The 22,138-nt window shown below is 43.8% G+C and overlaps 1 protein-coding gene across 1 annotated transcript in view; it reads left to right on the top strand.

The window, feature by feature from the left end:
* Positions 1–12,081: 12,081 nt before the first annotated feature.
* Positions 12,082–22,138, top strand: part of LOC126456061 (venom carboxylesterase-6-like) — a 46,537-nt gene continuing 36,480 nt past the window's right edge. Inside the window, exons 1-2 of the mRNA XM_050091816.1 lie at positions 12,082–12,138; positions 12,243–12,380. Coding sequence (XP_049947773.1) covers positions 12,082–12,138; positions 12,243–12,380 — 195 coding nt within the window. The remainder of the gene's footprint in view (positions 12,139–12,242; positions 12,381–22,138) is intronic.

Genomic DNA, 22,138 nt, shown 5'->3' with positions numbered 1-22,138 from the left:
TTTTTCTAAAGTCACAAAAGGTGACATATTTTGTCCTTTTAAACGTTGTTGTTGTTGTTGTTGTCTTCAGTCCTGAGACTGGTTTGATGCAGCTCTCCATGCTACTCTATCCTGTGCAAGCTTCATCATCTCCCAGTACTTACTGCAACCTATGTCCTTCTGAATCTGCTTAGTGTATTCATCTCTTGGTCTCCCTTTACGATTTCTACCCTCCACGCTGCCCTCCAATGCTAAATTTGTGATCCCTTTATGCCTCAGAATATGTCCTACCAACTGGTCCCGTCTTCTTGTCAACTTGTGCCACAAACTCCTCTTCTCCCCAATTCTGTTCAGTACCTCCTCATTAGTTTGTGATCTACCCATCTAATCTCCAGCATTCTTCTGTAGCATCACATTTCGAAAGCTGCTATTCTCTTCTTGTCTAAACTATTTAAGGTCCATATTTCACTTCCATACATGGCTACACTCCATACAAATACTTTCAGAAACGACTTCCTGACACTTAAATCTATACTCGATGTTAAATTTCTCTTCTTCAGAAACGCTTTCCTTGCCATTGCCAGTCTACATTTTATATCCTCTCTACCTCGACCATCATCAGTTATTTTCATCCCCAAATAGCAAAACTCCTTTACCACTTTAAGTGTCTCATTTCATAATCAAATTCCCTCAGCATCACCCGACTTAATTCGACTGTATTCCATTATTCTCGTTTTGCTTTTGTTGATGTTCATCTTATATCCTCCTTTCCAGACACTGCCCATTCCGTTCAACTACTCTTCCAAGTACTTTGCTGTCTCTGACAGAATTACAATGTCATCGGCAAACCTCAACGTTTTTATTTCTTCTCCGAATTTTTCTTTTGTTTCCTTTACTGCTTGCTCAATATACAGATTGAATATCATCGGGGACAGGCTACAACCCTGTCTCACTCTCTTCCATACCGCTGTTACCCTTTCATGCCCCTCGACTCTTATAACTGCCATCTGGTTTCTGTACAAATTGTAAATAGCCTTTCGCTCCCTGTATTTTACCCCTGCCATCTTTAGAATTTGAAAGAGTATTCCAGTCAACATTGTCGAAAGCTTTCTCTAAGTCTACAAATGCTAGAAATGTAGGATTGCCTTTCCTTAATCTTTCTTCTAAGATAAGTCGTAAGGTTAGTATTGCCTCACGTGTTCCAACATTTCTACGGAATCCAAACTGATCTTCCCCGAGGTCCGCTTCTACCAGTTTTTCCATTCATCTGTAAAGAATTCGCGTTAGTACTTTGCAGCTGTGACTTATTAAACTGATAGTTCGGTAATTTTCACATCTGTCAGAACATGCTTTCTTTGGGATTGGAATTATTATATTCTTCTTGAAGTCTGAGAGTATTTCACCTGTCTCATACATCTTGGTCACCAGATGGTAGAATTTTCTCAGGACTGGCTCTCCCAAGGCCGTCAGTAGTTCCAATGGAATGTTGTCTACTCCCAGGGCCTTGTTTCGGCTCAGGTCTTTCAGTGCTCTGTCAAACTCTTTACGCAGTATCGTATCTCTCATTTCATCTTCATCTACCTCCTCTTCCATTTCCATAATATTGTCCTCAAGAACATCGCCCTTGTATAGACTCTCTATATACTCCTTCCACCTCTCTGCTTTCCATTCTTTGCTTAGAAATGGATTTCCATCTGAGCTCTTGATAGTCATGCAAGTGGTTCTCTTTTCTCCAAAGGTCTCTTTAATTTTCCTGTAGGCAGTATCTATCTTACCCCTCGTGAGATAATCCTCTACATCCTTACATTTGTCCTGTAGCCATCCCTGCTTAGCCATTTTGCACTTCCTGTCGATCTCATTTTTGAGTCGTTTGTTTTCCTTTTTGCCTGCTTCATTTACTGCATTTTTGTATTTTCCCCTTTCATCAATTAAATTCAGTATCTCTTCTGTTACCCAAGGATTTCTACTAGCCTTCGTCTTTTTACCTACTTGATCCTCTGCTGCCTTCGCTATTTCATTCCTCAAAGCTACCCATTCTTCTTCTACTGTATTTCTTTCCCCCATTCCTATCAATTGTTCCCTTATGCTCTCCCTGAAACTCTGTACAACCTCTGGTTTAGTCAGTTTATCCAGGTCCCATCTCCTTAAATTCCTACCTTTTTGCAGTTTCTTAAGTTTTAATCTACAGTTCAAAACCCATAGACTGTGGTCAGTGTCCACATCTGCCCCTGGAAATGTCTTACAATTTAAAATCTAGTTCCTAAATCTCTGTCTTACCATTAAATAATCTATCTGATACCTTCTAGTATCTCCAGGATTCTTCCATGTATACAATCTTCTTTCATGATTCTTGAACCAAGTGTTAGCTATGATTAAGTTATGCTGTGTGCAAAATTCTACCAGGCGGCTTTCTCTTTCATTTGTTAGGCCCAATCCATATTCACCTACTACGTTTCCTTCTCTTCCTTTTCCTACTGTCGAATTCCAGTGACCCATGACTATTATATTTTCGTCTCCCTTCACTACCTGAATAATTTCTTTTATCTCATCATACATGTCATCAATTTCTTCATCATCTGCAGAGCTAGTTGGCATATAAACTTTTACTACTGTAGTAGACGTGGGCATCGTGTCTATCTTGACCACTATAATGAGTTCACTATACTGTTTTAGTAGCTTACCTCCACTCCTATTTTTTTTGTTCATTATTAATCCTACTCCTGCATTACCCCTATTTGATTTTGTATTTATAACCTGTATTCACCTGACCAAAAGTCTTGTTCCTCCTGCCACCGAACTTCACTAATTCCCACTACATCTAACATTAACCTATCCATTTCCCTTTTTAAATTTCCTAACCTACCTGCCCAATTAAGGGATCTGACATTCCACGCTCTGTTCCATAGAACGCCAGTTTCCTTTCTCTTGATAACGACGTCCTCTTGAGTAGTCCCCGCCTGGAGATCCGAATGGGGGACTATTTTACCTCCAGAATATTTTACCCAAGAGGACGCCATCATCATTTAATCATACAGTAAAGCTGCATGCCCTCGGGAAAAATTACGGCTGTAGTTTCCCCTTGCTTTCAGCCGTTCGCAGTACCACAATAGCAAGGCCGTTTTGGTTAGTGTTACAGGGCCAGATCAGTCAATAATCCAGACTGTTGTCCCTGCAACTACTGAAAAGGCTGCTGCCCCCTCTTCAGGAACCGATACCTCTTAAAATATCGATAGGTCGAAAAATAACAGCACATTGAAAAATGGTTACCACGGAAAGTGTCGGACACTCGAAAAAATCGACATGTCGAATATTACCGACATGTATATTACCGTTAACTTGATGAATATCGTTATGTCGAAAACTATCGTTAGCTCGGATGGAGTCGACTATCCGAGAAATTGGTTACCACAGAATGTGTCGGCCACTTGAAAAATATCGATATTTCGAAAAGAGTACACTTCGCAGAAAATTGATTTTCCTCGGGAAGCGTGGTCCACTCGACAAAAATCGATGTCTCGAAAAGGGTCGACTTCTTAGGAAATTGGTTACCATGGAAAGTGTAGGATGCTCGAAAAAATCGATATATCGATCTCTCGAGGAACGTCTACACCTCGACATGCGTCTACACCTCGACATGCGTCTACACCTCGACATGCGTCTACACCTCGATATGCGTCTAAATCAAGATCGAAATCTAAAAATACAGGGGTAGAACCATGACTTCACATGTAATTATGCAACCACAAGAAAAAATTCGGGAATGTGAATATATCAGGGCGCGCCTATACGACCCTTGGAGCAAACCTCACTACTCCACTACTAAGAAATATCACTTGAGACAGTTATAGACTCAGAACCAACAGAAAAACTCGTCATTCTCTACCATCTCACTGCATCATAAAACATCCAGAACCAGCACGTCCAAATATTCATCGCAAGCATACGTGGAAGCAGTTGTGGTGACTCATCACTACACGCTCACTAAGATAGACAATACACCTGAAGAAGAAATTTGTGTAGAGCGTGTAGATAAAATATTTGACTCTTTCACAGAGATGTCAGTCAGTATTCGTCTTCAGGAGTTCCAACTCCATTATTACATTCTGTCGCACATATAAGAAATTACATAAATACTCGTTTTCTAACTCATTAGTATGCAGGAAATCTCTTGCACGGTATATACGCTAAATCTCTTATTACAAACTTGTTCACATGTATGGGGAGCTGTCCAACCATTTGACAGCCGCGTCATTAATTCACATGAAATCTTAAATGCAAAATCTATTCAAACATTACGCATGGAAATCTTAACACATGAACGATCTATCGAACAGAGGATGAATGAAAAATCGTATCACATGGCAAATTTGACCAAACAGGAAAGTATCTGTTTCGAAAATCTGCTCAAACCGGAACACCTCGTCGACACACTATCCACAGAAACAAACATATTCTTAAAACATGGAGCCACAGCAGTCGCGCGGCGACTTCTCTTTGAAACTTTATACTCTGGCTCATCTACTAATACCTCATTCTGACTAATGTACCCGCAAGTATCACATCTGGTTTACTCTGTTAGTCGTCAATTGCGTTACCATACAAATCATTCCTATTTACCGCAGGTAATTCTAACTCACATTCCTCTTTCAGCTCTGCTTTAACGTTCACCATGTAGGCAGCAGGTACACAATAGCCTACTCCTGAACAGCTGTTTCCTCAAGTAAATCATAAACAGGGTTGACAATGTGGCATATGAGCTGTGTTCAGCATTAACAGTCACCTGATTGTAGAATGAAACTTCTACTTTCCTCCCGTCTTCACGCTTTTGTTTATTCGCTTCTTATTCTGTGCAAACCTGTCCACTTCTTTGCTGATTTTCTTCAGTTTCTACATCAATTTCCGTCTTTTCTGCTTGAATCTTCACTCCTAACTTAGCGTCTAGCGTCTGAAATTGCTATAGCGTAAGATCATGGAAGGCCACAAAATGAAATACAGACAAAGACTGTGTGACTACTTTTTGAATTATTTTCGTGCTTACATGCTCAGCAGCCACGTACAAACTCTATATAGGCAGTGCAGGATGCCCCTGGCCCACATTAATGCTACCATCTGCTTTCGTGGAGTCCGGCCCTGCCCTTGAAGCCTGTGCATCTGGTAAGTCCGGAGATAGTGCTTGGGTTTTCCTATCGCTTGAGTGCCCACCGTTCATTTGTAGGAAATCCCCATTTTTGAGACCTCCTTCGCTTCGCTTTCACGGTCATTACTCGGTGCGCTAAAATTCTCTTCGCAATGTATTTCAAAAAACGTCAGGGACGTCATACGTCTACGCCTATTGCTCAACCTAGAGTACTAACCGAAAATACCCAAGGGTAACTGATCGAGAACACTCACTATTTCAGATACACATATACACGTACACTGAGATCACAATAGTCATGGGATAGCAGTATGCACATGTACAGGTGACTGTAGTATTGCATACACATGGTACAAAAGGGCAGTGTATTGGCGGATATGTTATTTCTACTCAGGTAATTCATGTAACAAGGTTTCCGAGGTGACTGACCGCACGACCGGAATTAGCAGACTTTCAATGCGGAATGATAGTTGAAGCTACACTCACTGGGCTTTCCATTTCGGAAAAAAATAGGGAAATCATTATTCAGAAATCCGAATTGTCAAAAGTGTGCCGAGGATACCACACTTCAGGCATTAGCTCACAACAGATAATGCAGTAGCCGATAGCCTTCATTTAACAAGAGAGAGCAGTGGTGTTTGCAAGTGTCTTTGGTAGCAGCACGAAGGGCGCTTGTGACTTTGCTCTTTGAGGCCCTCAGCCATTAGGCATCGTCGTCATCAGCTAACAGCACGACTTTGTCCGCAGCGTCTCTCCTGGGTTAGTAACCACATCGTCTGGTCCCTAAACACCCGGAAACCATGGCCTGGTCAGATGAGTCCCTTTTCAGTTGGTAAGAGTTCATAGTAGGGTTCGTGTGTGACGCCGACTCCAAGGAGCCATGGACCCACGTTATCGACAAGGCACTGTGCAAGCTGGTCGTGGCTCCATAATGGTGTGGGCTGTGTTACATGGAATGGACTGGGTCGACTGGCCCAACTTAACCGATCATTGACTGGGAATGGCTATGTTCGGCTACTTCGAGACCAATTGGAGCGATCCATGGACTTCGTATACCCAAACAATGGAATTCTTATGGACGACAACGTGTCCTGTCACCGCGCCACATTTAGTCGTGATTGGTTCAAAGAACTTGCTCAAGTACGCCGGGAAAAAGGAGGTCCGACATGATGTTAGGACGTATCCCATGACATATCATGTCAAGGTATTAAGAACTGTTAAAATTACTACCTCTACAAAAAAAAAAAACACTAAAAATTAGAGAAATACGTTAATCTTACGACACTGAGACTACACCGCTGTAATCTTTGTGACACAGAAGTTACATTAATTTTCTAATCCTAGCACATAACGCCTCTCTGAAGATCTGTGGTGTTTGAAAGATCCTTCCAGGCATCACCAGACAAAAGTCTTGTCGGTCTAAAAAAAAATAGAACAGCAGTTCTTTGGAGGGTCGAAATTTCGACCTGTAACACGGACTTTTCATTGTCACGTTGTGATGAACAAATACAGTACCTAAACATTCTCTGACTACGCCTGCGTGTTAACTCGTCAAAAGTCCGTGAAACATTAAGCGAAATTTATCCCTAGTTTATACGACAAAGAGAAACGCGCAACGTTTATCAGATCGACCGATCAAGTATTGAACTTTATTAATTCTCTACTAGTAACTTTATCTTGCTGATTGCGCGAGATTACCGACTACAGGACTACGTGCTGATCTGCACATTGGGTATAAGTTTAACGAATTAAATTGGTGAACACAACGTATGTACTCACAAAACGGAGCTCACTCGTGAACTTTAACATAGAACACGTATGAAAAATCCAGCACTGTGGTTCTGTAAAGGACAAACTGTATTCCTCGTAGTTATTCAGCAGGGAGTACGATGGCTCAGGAGCAAAACATGGGCGCACACACGCTCACACGTAAAGTCTCAGACATTCACAAAATTACCGAAATTAATATTCACAGTTTTCGATTCAGAGTTGAGTTATCAAAAGGGTCTCCTGCACCCCAACAAACGAAACATGAACATTATCAGAAACTAGATGAGTGAAGTAAATCACATAAGGTGAAGAACAAGTTCTGCCCCATCTCATTTTAGTGAGATGTTAGCAAAATTAGCATCCACGAGAAAGTCATCGCGCTCCTCACAAATTACTTTATAAGTTACAGAACTTTCTTAACTGAAAAGCCTCAGCAGCGACATGCCTAAAATCACGCTTTAAGCGTGAAGAGAAACGGAATGGCATACTACTGATAGCACAGCGAATCTACCGCGACTCTACGCCTCAGCGACCCGTCATTTCTGTCGGAAATACAATCTGACTTGCCTCAAAGCACCGAGAGCGAAAAACGTGAAGTGGGAATTGACCACTCCACAACACGAATCCTTAAGTGGTGCCCAGAACCATCTTCAATACGGAGCCAGGAGAGACGAAATTTTACACCAATGAAGTGCCCCAGGATTTACGCACATGCAGGAGTTTGTAATTTAACCCGCTTTCACTCAGTCCAGCGATCATCCTTGTCGAGGACGTGTGGATACAGGTAGTGTGCTGGATGTCAAATTTAGTAAAAATGAGGAAAGCGCACTCAATGATTGTTCCCAGTGAGATCTTCCTCCCTGGATTGTAAAATTGTGGCAAGACGCAAGCAGAGAGGTGACTTCCTGACAGATTAAAACTGTGTGTCGGACCCAGACTCGAACTTGGGACCTTTGCCTTTTGCGGGCAAGGGCTTTCTGCCGACTGAGCCACCCAAGCAAGACTCACAGCGCCACCCCATAGGTTCAATGCTGCCAACTCCTCGTCTCCTACCTTCCAAACTTCTCAGAGGCTCCTCTGCGAAACTTGCAGAACTTTGGAAGGTAGGAGACGAGGTACTGGCAGCATTGAACCTGTGGGGAGGCGCCGTGAGTCATGCTTGGGTAGCTCAGTTGGTAGAGCACTTGCCTGCGAAAGGCAAAAGTCCGGAGTTCGAGTCACTGTCTGGCTCACAAATTTAATCTGACAGGAAGTTTCATATCAGTGCACACTCCACTGCGGACTGAAAATATTCTAGAGAGGAGATACTCTACATACCTGATCGAACAACTGAATTACATAACCACATAATTTTACTCGGGGAATTTTAGCTCCGTTCTGCCGTCCTTTAACACATGTTTTGATACACCCATCTAGTACAGAGCCATATTTCAATGGAATAACTGACAATCTCTGTAGCGTGTCTAAAAAGGTCGGAAAGGATGAATAAGTCACTTTTATTGTTGTTAGATCTGTATATTTGTTTTCAGGACTGTCGTCACTGTCTTTATTAGGATATCAGGACGCAGTTTATATCAGTTAGAATGAATGTCCCGAACGTTGTTTATCGCAGAGGTAGTCACCATTTTTACCTAGCGCTCACTATTGTATCCCTGTTGGCAGTAAAATTTTCTCAACGCCCACCGGTTCCACATCAATGGTAATACACGATGTAGGGAACCAATTTTACATTATAAAATTTGTAAAGAAGAGGTACAGCAACTTAAATCATATAATAATAACTATTGTTACTGCTATTATTGGTTTCTTTCGTGTTCCTCTCGCAGAAAGAGCTGGGGAAGAATGACTATGTTCGTCCGTATGAGTCGTAATCTCTCTTATCTACGCGAGATGTATGTTACCGGCAGTAGGACCGTTCTGCAGTCGGCTTCAGATCTCGATGCCCTAAATTTTCTCATTAGTGTTCATCGAAAAGAACTTCGCTTTCCCTCTAGGGATCCCCATTTGATTTTGCGAAGCATCCCCGCTAGACTTTCTGTTGTTCGAATCTACCGGTACCAATTCCAGCAGTCCGCCTCTTACTTTAATCCGACCTGGAGTGGACCTCAAACGCACTAGCAGCACTCGAGAGCATTGCCATTCTATATGCGGTCCGATTTACAGATGAACCACACTTTCCTAAACTTCTTCCAATAACCAAAAGTCGTCCATTCGCCTTCCCTACCACAATCGTCACATGCTCGTTCCGTTTCATATCGCTTTGAAACATTACGTCCAGATATTTACATTTCTACATTTAGAAACATCTGCCATAATTACACCAACAATAAATTTTTTATAAGCCGTCTTTTACCATCCTACAGTTAGTCATCTACATCTTCCGGTATATCGCAGCACCATCAGGAAACAACCGCAGATTGCTGCCCACCCTGTTCGTCAGATCGTTTAATGCATATAGAAAATAATAGCAGTCCTATCAAACTCCAAACTCCCCTGACCAAGCGAGGTGATGCAGTCGTTAGCACACATGACTCGCATCCGGTGGACGACTGTTCAAACCCGCGTCCGGCTATCCTGACTTAGGGTCTTCGTGTGTCAGGCAAATCTCAGGATGATTGCTTTGAAAGGGCACGGCCAACTTTCTTCCCCACTCTTCCCTAATCCGACGGGAGCTATGACATCGCTATTAGGTTCCTTCCTCTTAAACCAACCAACCAACACTTCTCTGGGGACCAGATTCACTACAGCTTGTCTATGGTATCCTGAATAACATCCTGAAACAGTGAAATTGCCAACTTTTATTAGAATAAAGAACTAAAACGTTTAATCTGCGTTAATCTCTAGAGAATTTTCTGTTCAGTCTCCCTTTATCGCCTCACCAGAGCTGCTAACCTGTTGTTAGATATACACAGCTGATTGCAGGGTAGTTTTCCAAGGAATATCAATGATACGATAATATAAAGCGATAATTTATCAGCTGTGTTCATCGACCGCTTACAAAATTCCCTGTACTGTGGGAAAGAACAGCCTGGTGCTTATATTTCTCTCTGTGTCCACCAGTTTTCGTAGACAGAGAGGTAGGCTACTCTTCGTCACTATGAGGCTCAACGCAGTTGTTCGTCTGCTTACAGTACTCCAACTCTCTTTGGTGCCCGTCTGCATATTAGTAAGTCCTATAACATGCTATACGTCTGTTTTTATGATGTACAATTTCATGTGCTGCATTGGGAGCGTCGTACCGCAATAACATTTCGTATGCGAAAAGGTTAATATTTTTAGAGCATCTCTGATAAAGTGAGCTGAAGCAACAACAAAAATGAGGACACTGATACATAATGAACTTCTTTATAGTACCACTTTCCCCGATTATTTCCCTCCAAGCGCCAGAAATACTCTCCTGCGTTGATGCGAGAGAAACACCTCAAACACAAGGGATGCAAGCGAGAGTATTGTCTTATGCCAGGCATCGGCTTCACAACAAAGAAAATTATAAAGACAATTTGTAATTTAGGATAAGCCTTGATGCAAAACACACTTTGTTATGTATTTATATATATATATTTATTCCCAAACTACGAGAATAATCCCAAAACTATGATCACCTATTTGTTTATAAGTACACAGACCTGTTTATTTATGCAATAGTTTACATCAGTTTACTGCCAGAACATTTAGCTATTTTTAGACGAAATTATCATTTCTGTCAATGCATTTTTCCAGACGCTGTGCCAGTTTTTGTACTCCCACGTCATACCAGCTCGCCGTCATGCTTTTCAGAAAGTTATGAACCTCTTCTTTCACCTCGTCGTCGGAGCTGAATCGCTTTCCGGCCAAATGTTCTTTTAACCTAGGGAACAGGTGATAGTCACTGCGCGCTAAGTCAGGACTATAGGGTGGGTGATTATGTTCCACTGAAACTGTTGCAGGAAGGCAACGGTTTTCGGAGCAATGTGTGGGCGAGCGTTGCCATGGAGAATGTGTACGCCCTTGCTCAACATTCCTCTTCTCCAGTTCTGAATTGCCCGTTTGAGATTTTTCAGAGTCTCTTAGTACCCGTCAGCGTTAACTGTGTTCACAGCGATTCAGATCCGACGACGAGGTGAAAGAAGAGGTTCATAACTTTCTGAACAACATGGTGGCGAGCTGGTATGACATGGGCATACAAAAACTGCCACAGTGTCTACAAAAATGGATCGACAGAAATTGTGATTATGTCGAGAAGGCTGAATGTTCAAGCTGTTAACTGATGTAAACCACTGTAGAAATAAAAAAGTCTATGTACTTATAAAAATAATAGGAGACTGTACTTTTGGGATCACTCTCGTAGTTTCAGTGAGAATATCGTCATCATCAGTGGGTTCCTTAATTCTGAAACATGCAAATAAAAGGATACTTACATACGCAGTAAAAAATTATCACATGTGTACTGTTGGTATCATATATTGATTCCTGTGTATGCTTTCAGAGTATCTTTTTGTATCTTATTTACTTTATGACACAGCATGGTTTTTACGATCACTGCCGCTGTTTCCTCATATTTTCTTTCTTTTTCCTTTTTTGGCGTTTTCTCGATATGTATCATGTCATCTGCAACTGAATGAGTGGTTGTTGATAAACAAATACGAAAACGTGAACTTACGTATGTCAACGTTATATATTTGGAATTGCGGTATTGTTGTGGATACGGTTTTCGTGTGTACTAGGTTGTTTCGTAGTTCGTCACGTACTCAAGTTCGTTGGACGGCTTGCAGGTGCTCTTAAACACAGGAAAGCATAACTTTCGCACCTCCTTTACAACCCTAAACATTACACCACCTTTGTGTTCGTGTGTGTCGCGAGGAATGTATAGCATATTGCGAGAAGATTATGAAAATTTCTCGTGACACACACGAACAGTAGGGAGGCGTAATGTTTTGGATTACGAACAAGGTGCGAAAGCTATGTTCTTCTGTGTCTAAAAGCAGCTGCAAGCCGTCAAACGAACGTAAGTACAAGACAAACTACGCAACAATCTAATACACACGAAAACGTTTATAGGTATGCTATTCAGAAGTTTCAGAATTAAAAAAACACACTAATGATGGCGATATTCTCCCTAAAACCAGTTTCAGAGTAAATCATTGAATAACAAAAAGTGTTCTACATCAAGGCGGACCCAGAATCTCATATTGTTGTTTTAATGCAAACACGGACCAATGGAAGAGTTTCAAGATAAGATTAATGAATTCAGAATGAATGAAATGGAGGCAATGGTAAATTAAGACAAGAGTTTTCTATTCACAAATATCTTTAAGCTGATCGTCGTCTTAACATCTACTTGCACCACATTCCTTGTCTTCTTTCATCTTTCTTACAGGGCCAAGAGTATGTGACAGTGGAAACGCAGGAAGGTACACTGAGGGGTCTGATGACAGAGACGTACACAAACGTAGCCATGTACAAGTTTGAAGGTATTCCGTATGCAGAACCACCAATTGGAGATCTCCGTTTCCAGGCAAGTTAATTTTTCTTCTTGTTGCCATACAAATAGCTGCGGAAGACAAGAATCAAACTGAGTGTATAGATTTTTTTTCCCTGTACTGTAATTTCATACCTTGCCCCATGCGGATAGGTGTGGGCTGGCAGGGGCACAATTCGCTGCTCTTCAGCCAAGAGGCTGTAAAGAAATACAGGAGAATATTAAAGACAGATAAGGGGATAAAAGCTGAATTTAACACGTGATAAAGAGAAAAAATGGGGTTAATATACACAAAAATGGAGAAGTTTAATGAGTGACATTTGCATAAAGTCCACATATAAATAAAATCACACTCGACGAAGACGTAGTCCAGAAACACTGGCGGCAGAGGGAAAACGATAAAAAAACTGCGTCTACAGTATTAAAAAGCTACAAGAGGGTACGACACTTAAAACACACTGCACTGAAGTAACACACATGACGAGCACTAAAAGACGACGGAGAGTAAACTGGATTAAAACTGGAAGAACCTGCCAAGGGAAGGAAGGCCAGAGGGGAGAGAAAGTGGTAGGAGAGGTTGGGGTTCGGTGGGAGAAGGTGACAAGAAGGGTCGGAAGCGGGGGGGGGGGGGGGGAGGGGGTGAGCTGGTGGCACACCAAGGGACAGGAGATAGGGAAGGTGGGTGTGGGGAAGGGGAAGGGAGCTAGCGAGGAAGGTGCTCAAAGACTGGGAAAGGAGGAACGAGAAAAACAGAGGGAATACATAGAGCTACACGAGAATGCTACATTGCTATTCTCGGAAAGCTACTAGACGAGATGCTTTCCACTTGCATCCACCGGCCTCGTACGTCATGTGTTATAACGTATCGTTGATGATTTTCACGGGTTTGCAGCCAGGTTCCATCGTCATGACGACAACACGGTATTTCGGCGGACCATCTGGCCGCCATCTTCAGGAGAGATTGAGTGCACAATCATGCCGGAACTGAAGAGACCTCAATTTTTTTTTTTTTACTTTATTGTTATTTTAAATCCTGTACAACAGGCAGGCTGTCAGCAGCACTCTATGCTGCTCTTCAGCCATAGAATACACAATGAGAAAAAACAGTAAGAATACACATAAGTTACAGAACGGTGGGCAATAAAACAGTAGACACATAAAGACAAACACGGAGCCATTCACAGTCGACGATAATCCATACTGCAAACTGTTGATACGACACACAAACACTGAAGATGGCGATGGCACAGGTGAACGATGGAGTGCGACAGTGAACACTGAACACTAATCACGATGGCACACATGAGTCACTGATGGCGATGATCTCCGGCGCGCGAAAGTCCACGTAGCATGTGCGAGTCCATGGACCTGCCAAGAGAGAAGGAGGGGGGGGGGAGAGAGAGAGGGGAGAGCAGAGATGCCATGGGCAGAGGAGATAGGGGGAAGGGAGGAAGGGGGAGGGGAAGCCTGGTGGAAGAGGGATGGAGGAAGGGGGATGGGGGGAAAAGGAGAGAGAAGGGAGGGAGGGTGCCTAAAGGAAAGGACACAGGAAGTGGGGGGCAGGATCAAAGTTGATAGGAGGGATAGATGGAGGGGAGGAGGACGTCATCAGGGAGGGGGAGCTGGCGGAAGCCACCTTGGGAGAGGGTAAGGAGGGTGGAGAGATGGAGACCGGGTGGGACGTGGGAATATAGGCGCGGCAGCAGGCGGGGGCGGGAGAGGATGGGCGAGGCAAGTGGGTGAGGTGGACCGAGTTTGCGGGAGGTGTACAGGATCCATATCCTTTCATGGAAAAGGAGGAGGTGGGGGAACGGAATGAGATCGTACAGGTTCTGCATGGGGGGAGGGGAGATGGATGCGATAGGCGAGGCGGAGAGCATAGCGTTAAAGGATTTGAAGGGATGTATAAAAGGTAGGGGGGGGGGGGCGGAGATCCAGGCCGAATGGGCATAACAAAGGATAGGGCGGATGAGGGATTTATAGGTGTGGAGGATGGTGGAGGGGTCCAGACCCCACGTATGGCTGGAAAGGAGCTTGAGGAGACGGATTCGGGAGCGTGCCTTGGCTTGGATTGTCCGGAGATGGGGAGTCCAGGAGAGGCGACGGTCGAGGGTGACGCCAAGGTACTTAAGGGTGGGAGTGAGGGCGATAGGATGGCCATAGATGGTGAGATAGAAATCAAGGATGCGGAAGGAAGGGGTGGTTTTGCCTACAATGATCGCCTGGGTTTTGGAGGGATTGACCTTGAGCAACCACTGGTTGCACCAAGCAGTGAACCGGTCAAGATGGGATTGGAGAAGGTGTTGGGAGCGCTGCAGGGTGGGGCAAGGGCAAGGAAGGCGGTGTCATCGGCAAACTGGAGAAGATGGACGGGGGGTGACGGTGGCGGCATGTCCGCCGTGTACAAAAGGTACAGAAGGGGGTAGAGGACGGAGCCTTGGGGCACACCGGCGGAGGGGAAAACGGTGTAGGAATCTGTGTTATGGATGGTGACGTAGGAAGGACGGTGGGAAAGGAGCCGATCAGGTGGATGTAGTTAATGGGAAGGGCGAAGGTTTGGTGCTTGAAGAGGAGACCAGAATGCCATACGCGCTCATAAGCACGTTCGAGGTCCAGGGAGAGGAAGATGGTGGAGCGACGGGAATTAAGCTGGTCGGAAAGGAGATGAGTGAGGTGAAGGAGAAGGTCATCGGATGAGAAGGACGGCCGAAAGCCACACTGGGTAACGGGAAGGAGGCGGTGCTGGCGGAGATGCTGGTGGATGCGTCGGGTGAGGATAGATTCCAGGACCTTGCTGAAGACCGAGGTAAGGCTGATTGGACGGTAGGAGGAGACGGCGGACGGCGGTTTGACAGGTTTAAGGAACATCAGGATACGGGAGGTTTTTCACGGGTCGGAATAGTAACCAGTGGACAGGGCTACATTGTAGAGCCTGGCCAGAGTGGAGAGGAAAGAGGCAGGAGCTTCACGAATGTGACGGTAGGTGACACGATCGTGACCAGGAGCGGTGTTGCGTTTTGTGCGGAGTGTAGCAATGAGATCCTGTGTAGTGATAGGGGCATTGAGTTCCGTGTGTGCCATGTTGTCCAAGTACTGGAAACCAGGTGAGAGGGAAGGGACAGAGGTGTCAGTTCGATCGCGGACATCCGGGAAGAGGGAGTAATCGAACTGAGGATCATCGGGGATGGAAAGGACATCGGAGAGGTAGGAGGCAAAGTGATTGGCGTTACTAAGGGTGTCAGGGAAGGGGTGATCATCATGGAGAAGATGATAGTAGGGGGAGGGTTTAGTTCCGGTAAGGCGACGGAAGGCGAAAAGAAACCTCAGATTCGGCGGCGCCTTTATACTGCGGGTACTGGCCGTTGCGCGTGCACGAGCAACGGAAGAGCTGCCCTCTGTGAGGCGAAGAATTGCAGCAGCGTCAGCGGTAAAAACTGTCAAAAGCGAGGAATCGCAAAATTAAAATGCAGCCGGTCGGAAACCAGACCGTTGTTGTTTTATCTGTGATAAAAAAGGATTCCAAGTCTTACTTAAAGGAAAGCCTTTATCTCTATTAATAATATCATCAGACAAACGTATTTCAATTGATTGTTTCAATACGCAATCCCAGTAACGGGAAGCCGAGGCAATAATTTGCGTCTCATTATACGACATATTGTGCCCTTCGTTAAGACAGTGTTCAGCAACGGCTGATTTTTCCGGCTGGAGCAGACGTGTATAACGTTGATGTTCCACACATCGATCTTGAACTGTACGAACAGTGTGTCCAATTAGGCCTTTCCGCAGTGACAGGGAATCTTGTATACCCCAGGCTTCCTCAGTCGCAAATCATCTTTAACCGATCCAAGAAGGGATCTAGTTTTGGCCAAAGGCATAAGGACGCTTTTAATATCATATTTCCTGAGGGTTCTTGAAATTTTCGAAGAAATACTTCCCACGAAGGGTGAAAAAGCAACTGATTGGTTCTCGTGGGGGTCCAAATTGAAAAGCACGAGTAATTTGGTGATCAGAATACCCATTCTGCCGGAAAACAACCTCAAGTTATCGGAATCCGAAATCGCATAAGCCCTCTTGACCAGTGTGCGTAAAACTCCCAAGCATTGATGTTGTGGATGACAACTTGTGGCATGGAGGTAGTGGTCCGTATGCGTAGATTTTCGGTATGCACTGTGTCCCAAAGTCCCATTTTCTTTCTTATGTACTAAGACATACAAAAAAGGTAATTTGCCATGTTTTTCAATTTCCATCGTAAATTTGATTCGTAGATGAAGGCAGTTAAAATGATCTAAAAGTCGATGAAGAGATTCCATTCCATATGGCCAAATGATAAAAATATGATCTACGTATCTAAAAAAACGTGTTGGTTTAAGAGAAGATGTCGTAAGTCGTTACCGTCTGAAAGATAGTCATGAGTATGTCTATTGCGCAGAGATCTACGAGAGGCGTTCAGTGAATGCAACATTTTTTCCTCGACCAGTTTCGGTGGACAAATGCGGAATTTGTTGTCGAATATTCCAGATTCAGCCCCTGTAGTTTCATGAAGTAATGATACGTGGCGGCGCTATACGTACCCTTCAGTATGGAGCACTAGCGGAGGTGCGTTCCAAACAGAGAGCTATCATTGGGTTTTGTTTTGGCGGAAAACCAGAGCATCGCAGATATCGATAGGCACTTGCAGAATGTCTAAGACCTGGCAGTGGACGAAATTACGCTCACACTCAAACTCCTCGTTCCATAACTGGACGTCTCCGCTGATAGTGCCGATATACTCGCCCACCAGTTAGGGTACTCAAAGGTATGTGTCCGTCTGTTTCCTCGCCGCCTGACAGAAGACCATAAAGAGCAACGAAGGAAAATCTCTTTGGTCCAATGAACGATCTACTCCGCGGGAAGCAGTACGTGCTGGTGTGGAGGTTATCGACACAGCAAGACGTTGGCTCCCATGTCGACCAGTAAAGTGGTGGCATCCGGGCATACAAGTCCTTCCAGTTAAGATAAGTAAGGCCGTCGCATAGAACGGAGATTTTGTGGAAAACTAGGTTTCCGTAGCCAAAAGAGTAGGGAATGACATGGTGTACTGGAGTTCAGAATAAAACGAAGCTGCTTTCAGAAAAAAAAGAGTTGCATTGCTTATCGAACGCCCCTCGTACTCGTGGGGTTATGGTTTATTACACGACGGAAGGAAGGGAGAGGGTGATATCCGGTGCTTGCACATAGCGAAATCATTTTGGACTGCAGCAAGAGGGTCAACGAGGAAAAATTCGTATCCTATGGACGGATCGCTATCTAGTGTCACATCCCTTCAAGTAATGAGGCACTGAGATTTTTTGTTTTTATGAGGACATTGGCGCGAAGCATTTTGACCACAGAGGCGACCAAATTGAGGCTCCGAAAATACTGAATTCAGTCAGATTGCTCTCATTTTCTGCGCCTTTCTACTAACATTTCAAAGATATGCATTCCAAACGAATGAAAATTGAAACGTGGGGTGAATTATAAGTTATGCTTCGAAACTGAAAGCTTCTCTTGGCACCAGTTTATTTGACGATTCGTAAAGTTGGCACTAGCAATCTTGCTGATGGCTTCTAACTCGTTGGCTTGCTCGATCGGTTATATGAGTAAATTCTATGGCTATGTTTTAGATGTGGCTTTCTCCACAAATCCGAGAACACGTAAAATTTTTATTTTTGAACTTCACGGAGCCACATCTCACTGACACCTCTACGCAAAAGCATTCCTCATCGATGAGCTGCCTCAACGGCAAATCCGCACTAAGCAGCGTATGATTTCTTTTATTAATTTAATTTTTTGTGGACGTTTGTGAAGGACTTCATCCACACGTCTGCTCTTCTGAAATCTCTGGGCGAAAAATAAAGTCGCATGGCAGTACCAGTGACTGTAGTGACTGGATACTATGACGTCACATTTTCAATACTGCCAGCCGTAACATTCAGACGGTTGCATTATATCTGCTAGCGGAAAGTGTGTGCAGTACTAATTAATAACGCATTTAGCGATGAACAACAATGAAGAAATTCCTCGCCCATCGGGGTCACGTATAATTCAGACTCCCCGAAAAGTCAGGAGAAACGAGACACTGGACACAAAGGTTACCGATATGCACCGATCACGGCTTAGGAACTCATTTTAAATCTCCGGTGCCAACTTGTTCCAATGAGTTCAAAAAATTTCCCTGGGAGGTGCCGGAACGCCGCCCCGCGCGAGTTCCGGCTGAAATTAGGAAGCAAACTGGGATTGAAACTGCTAATTGTCGTCTCGAAATGGATAAATGGAAGTCCTGCACGATTCTCAAGGGAATGGTACACAATTATCCCCGCATTTAACAATGACGGACGTGGATAATGATCACGCATCGTTCTATCCAAAGTACACTGCTAAGACTCAGTAATATCCGTCCTGGACAATGCGAGCTATGTGAATATGGGCACTACCGTCTTCGAACACAGAATGACCTTTGTTTAACAAACATTGTACTTCGTGATGGACCTGATAATTAAAAATGGTCACAAATTCGTTGACAATAATGCGGCGCAGTAGAGTAACCATGGGGCCCATACACCGATATGGGTGACATCATCATCACCGAACACCGCCCTGTTTCACTCTTGGGCTGTAAACTCGCCTAGAATCTGAGGAAGAGTGTGAAGCAAGATTCATCAGACCAAATGACATTCTTCCTTTGCTCCATAGCCCAGGTTTTATGGCTTTGGCACCACCTTTTCCTATTAAAGCCATTGGCATCACTGATAAGCGATTTTGTAATTACAGCACGCCGTGCAATTCTTTGCGTATGGAGCGCCCTTCGTGTTGTTCTGGTGGTTACAGGCTTCGCTCGGCTGACATTCAGCTCAGCAGTGACTTTTGCTGCTATCGTCCGTTACTTTTTCTCACAGTCCTCTTGAATCATCGTCTGTCACAATATTTCGACACATTTCCGTCTCAGTTGTGACTTCGATGTTTTTGCACTTTTCCTGATTGCTGCATAAATCTTAAATTTGGTGCTACTGGAAACACCAAACACTTTTGCTTCCTTGGTTGCAGAACCACCCAACGCACGAGCACCACAGAGTCCGCTTTCGAATTCATAATGCCTTCACAGCTACAACGAACATTTTTCTAACCACTAGTAGTCACACATGCAACGTTTTTAGGATACCACGCAGGTGCCGATCTGAGTCAGGTACATCGCCGCAGCATGCAGATTTGGACAGCACCTGCCTTGATGTTCAAGCATTCATTTCTTGCAGTGTTTCAATATTTTCGTCCAACTTTTGTATAATGAACAGAGACGGATACAAACAACAGTACGCACTGGACCCAATGAACACAATTTGAGTTATGACTTAACATGCTCAGATTTTAGTACGTAGGGTTTAATTAAATTTTAAAAATGTGTCTCATTTACGCAATATCCATAAAATTTTGCATGGTAACTTTGTCTGGCGTTCACCAATGGAAAGCGAAAGACATCTGCTACAAAACTGATACTGTACATCCCAAGTGGTTATTACAGTCAGGAGGTTTCTTCTGTGTCGTTGAAAAATGTCATAAAGTGAGATTAACTTTTTCAGCCGTATTTACAATATTATTATTTGCGGGATAAAAGACTCGAACCATTGATAATGGGCACTGACTGGCTCTGAAGTATGTATGAGCACAGAAGCTTAAAAACTTTAGCTTCGAGGCATTTTATATTAAGTTGTGGTTATTCAAGGGCCACGTCCGGAAACAGTGGAACGAGCCGGTCTTTATGTAAGGCCAAGCAAGTGAGCAGATCGAGGAGCATGGTAATGGACGTGAAACCGCAGGGCCCTTGGCTGTTTTGCAGAGGTTGAACTACTAAGGATTTAGAATTATGGGCAGCAGAACGACGGCGGAACGTACGACATGGAGAACATTTCAGGTCTCTAAGTGTTTCGCTCAGGAGAAGTGCAAGGACTTCCAAGATATCCGACAATATTCGGAAAATTGTTTCTATTCATATACGTAACAGTTGTTAAATCCGAACTTTAATATTAATAGCAAATTTATACTCAAACTTCATTTCTGTTTCATAGAATCCCATGCTAACAAAAATTCTCAAATGTCAAACCACATAACAGCTTTAAATGAAACTCGCGGATGCCTAGGGAGCTCGCACAGGTTACCGACATAGACTGAATGCAGTCTCGCTGCTTGCACGTGTTACGTGTTCATGATTATCATTTGTTTATATGATTCAAGCGCTTGATAGAGACTTAGCGCGTTTTAATTTGGGTGAAGCGACAGAAAATATAAACAGAATGTCAAATTAAACAGCTCTCAGTCATCTAGTTTCCAATTTTATTTTTTTGGCAAGTGGTTTCAGTATTTTACTGCTCAAACTTCAAGCCCCTGACCGACGTGTAGGAAGAATCTACCTGGGTTGTGATTAAAACTGGGGCCAGCAATACTGGCACTAGTAGATTTTTGCTATAGCGATAATTTCAACCATCATCTGACGATGATGGGCCCTGTTTTGATCACAACCTAGGTAGAATCTCGGTCAAGGGCCTGAAGATGGCGTAGTAAAACGCTGGAACTGGTTGCCAAATAAAGTAAGGTTGAAAACTTGACGGCTGAAGGGTGTTTAATTTGACATCCTTATCGAACAGCCGAGTTCAGCAATCATCTCTAAAAAGGTGGACATACAGAGAAAGTATAAACTTTCCCTTACATTTATTAATTGCATCAACAGATACTGATAGTCATTTTTATGTACTATCTGACCAAAGGCATCCGGATTCCTATTAATAGACATTAATATGAGGTTCAAAATGGCTCTGAGCACTATGAGACTTAACTTCTAAGGTCATCAGTCCCCTAGAACTTAGAACTACTTAAACCTAACTAACCTAAGGACATCACACACATCCATGCCCGAAGCAGGATTCGAACCTGCGACCGTAGCGGTCGCGCGGTTCCAGACTGAAGTGCCTAGAACCACCCGGTCACCAGCGACCGGCTTAATATGAGGTGTGTCCACCTTTTGCATTTACAGGGTGAAAAGTATTTAAACCGATAAACTCTGGGAGGTTGTAGGGGACATCAAAACAAATATTTTTTCCCTAATGTATTTAAAACGCTAGAGGAAGATTTCTCTGCCGGCAAATCAATTAAACCAACAAACACTTTTCCATTTTTTTACGACCAAGAGACAACACATTAACACAACCCAATTTCAATTACAGTAGATTTTCAAAATATGCCTCCATTGACACGTAAACAAAGGTTACATCGTCGGATCATGTTCGGTCTGACACGGGCAAAAACCCAAGGAGTATCCTGAAAGTATCCTGAATTGTTCCTGCTGCTGCTGCTGCTACTATCCAGCCAACCAGATCCCCTTCTGATGCAACAGGAGTTGCGTAAACAAGGTTGTGCATCTCTCCCCACATAAAAAAGTCCAGAGGGGACATAGCTGGGGATCGAGCAGGCCATGGTACAGGACCACCTCTGCCAATCCACGTTTCTGGGAACCGTCGGTCCAGGAATCGACGCACACGACGACGGAAATGTGCCGGTAATAAATGATCCGGTCTCATGCAGACGTTGGTACACAGCAGCAAAGGTCGTATGATGCGGGATACGGCGATTAGGATGACGTACGCACCAACCATATCAGTGTACTCACTCCAGGTGTATCGCTTCATTAGTAAGCAAAGAGAATGTACTACTACACTGGTGGACAGCAGTTGCCTACAGCTGAAGAGCGTAATACGCCCTCTAACAACTGAATATCGTAATACGGCCTC

The sequence above is a fragment of the Schistocerca serialis genome, chromosome 2 (assembly GCF_023864345.2).
Source record: "Schistocerca serialis cubense isolate TAMUIC-IGC-003099 chromosome 2, iqSchSeri2.2, whole genome shotgun sequence".
In the NCBI taxonomy this organism is placed as follows: domain Eukaryota; kingdom Metazoa; phylum Arthropoda; class Insecta; order Orthoptera; family Acrididae; genus Schistocerca; species Schistocerca serialis.
Note: the sequence above shows the minus strand (reverse complement) of the source record. Positions and strands in the feature narration are given on the sequence as shown.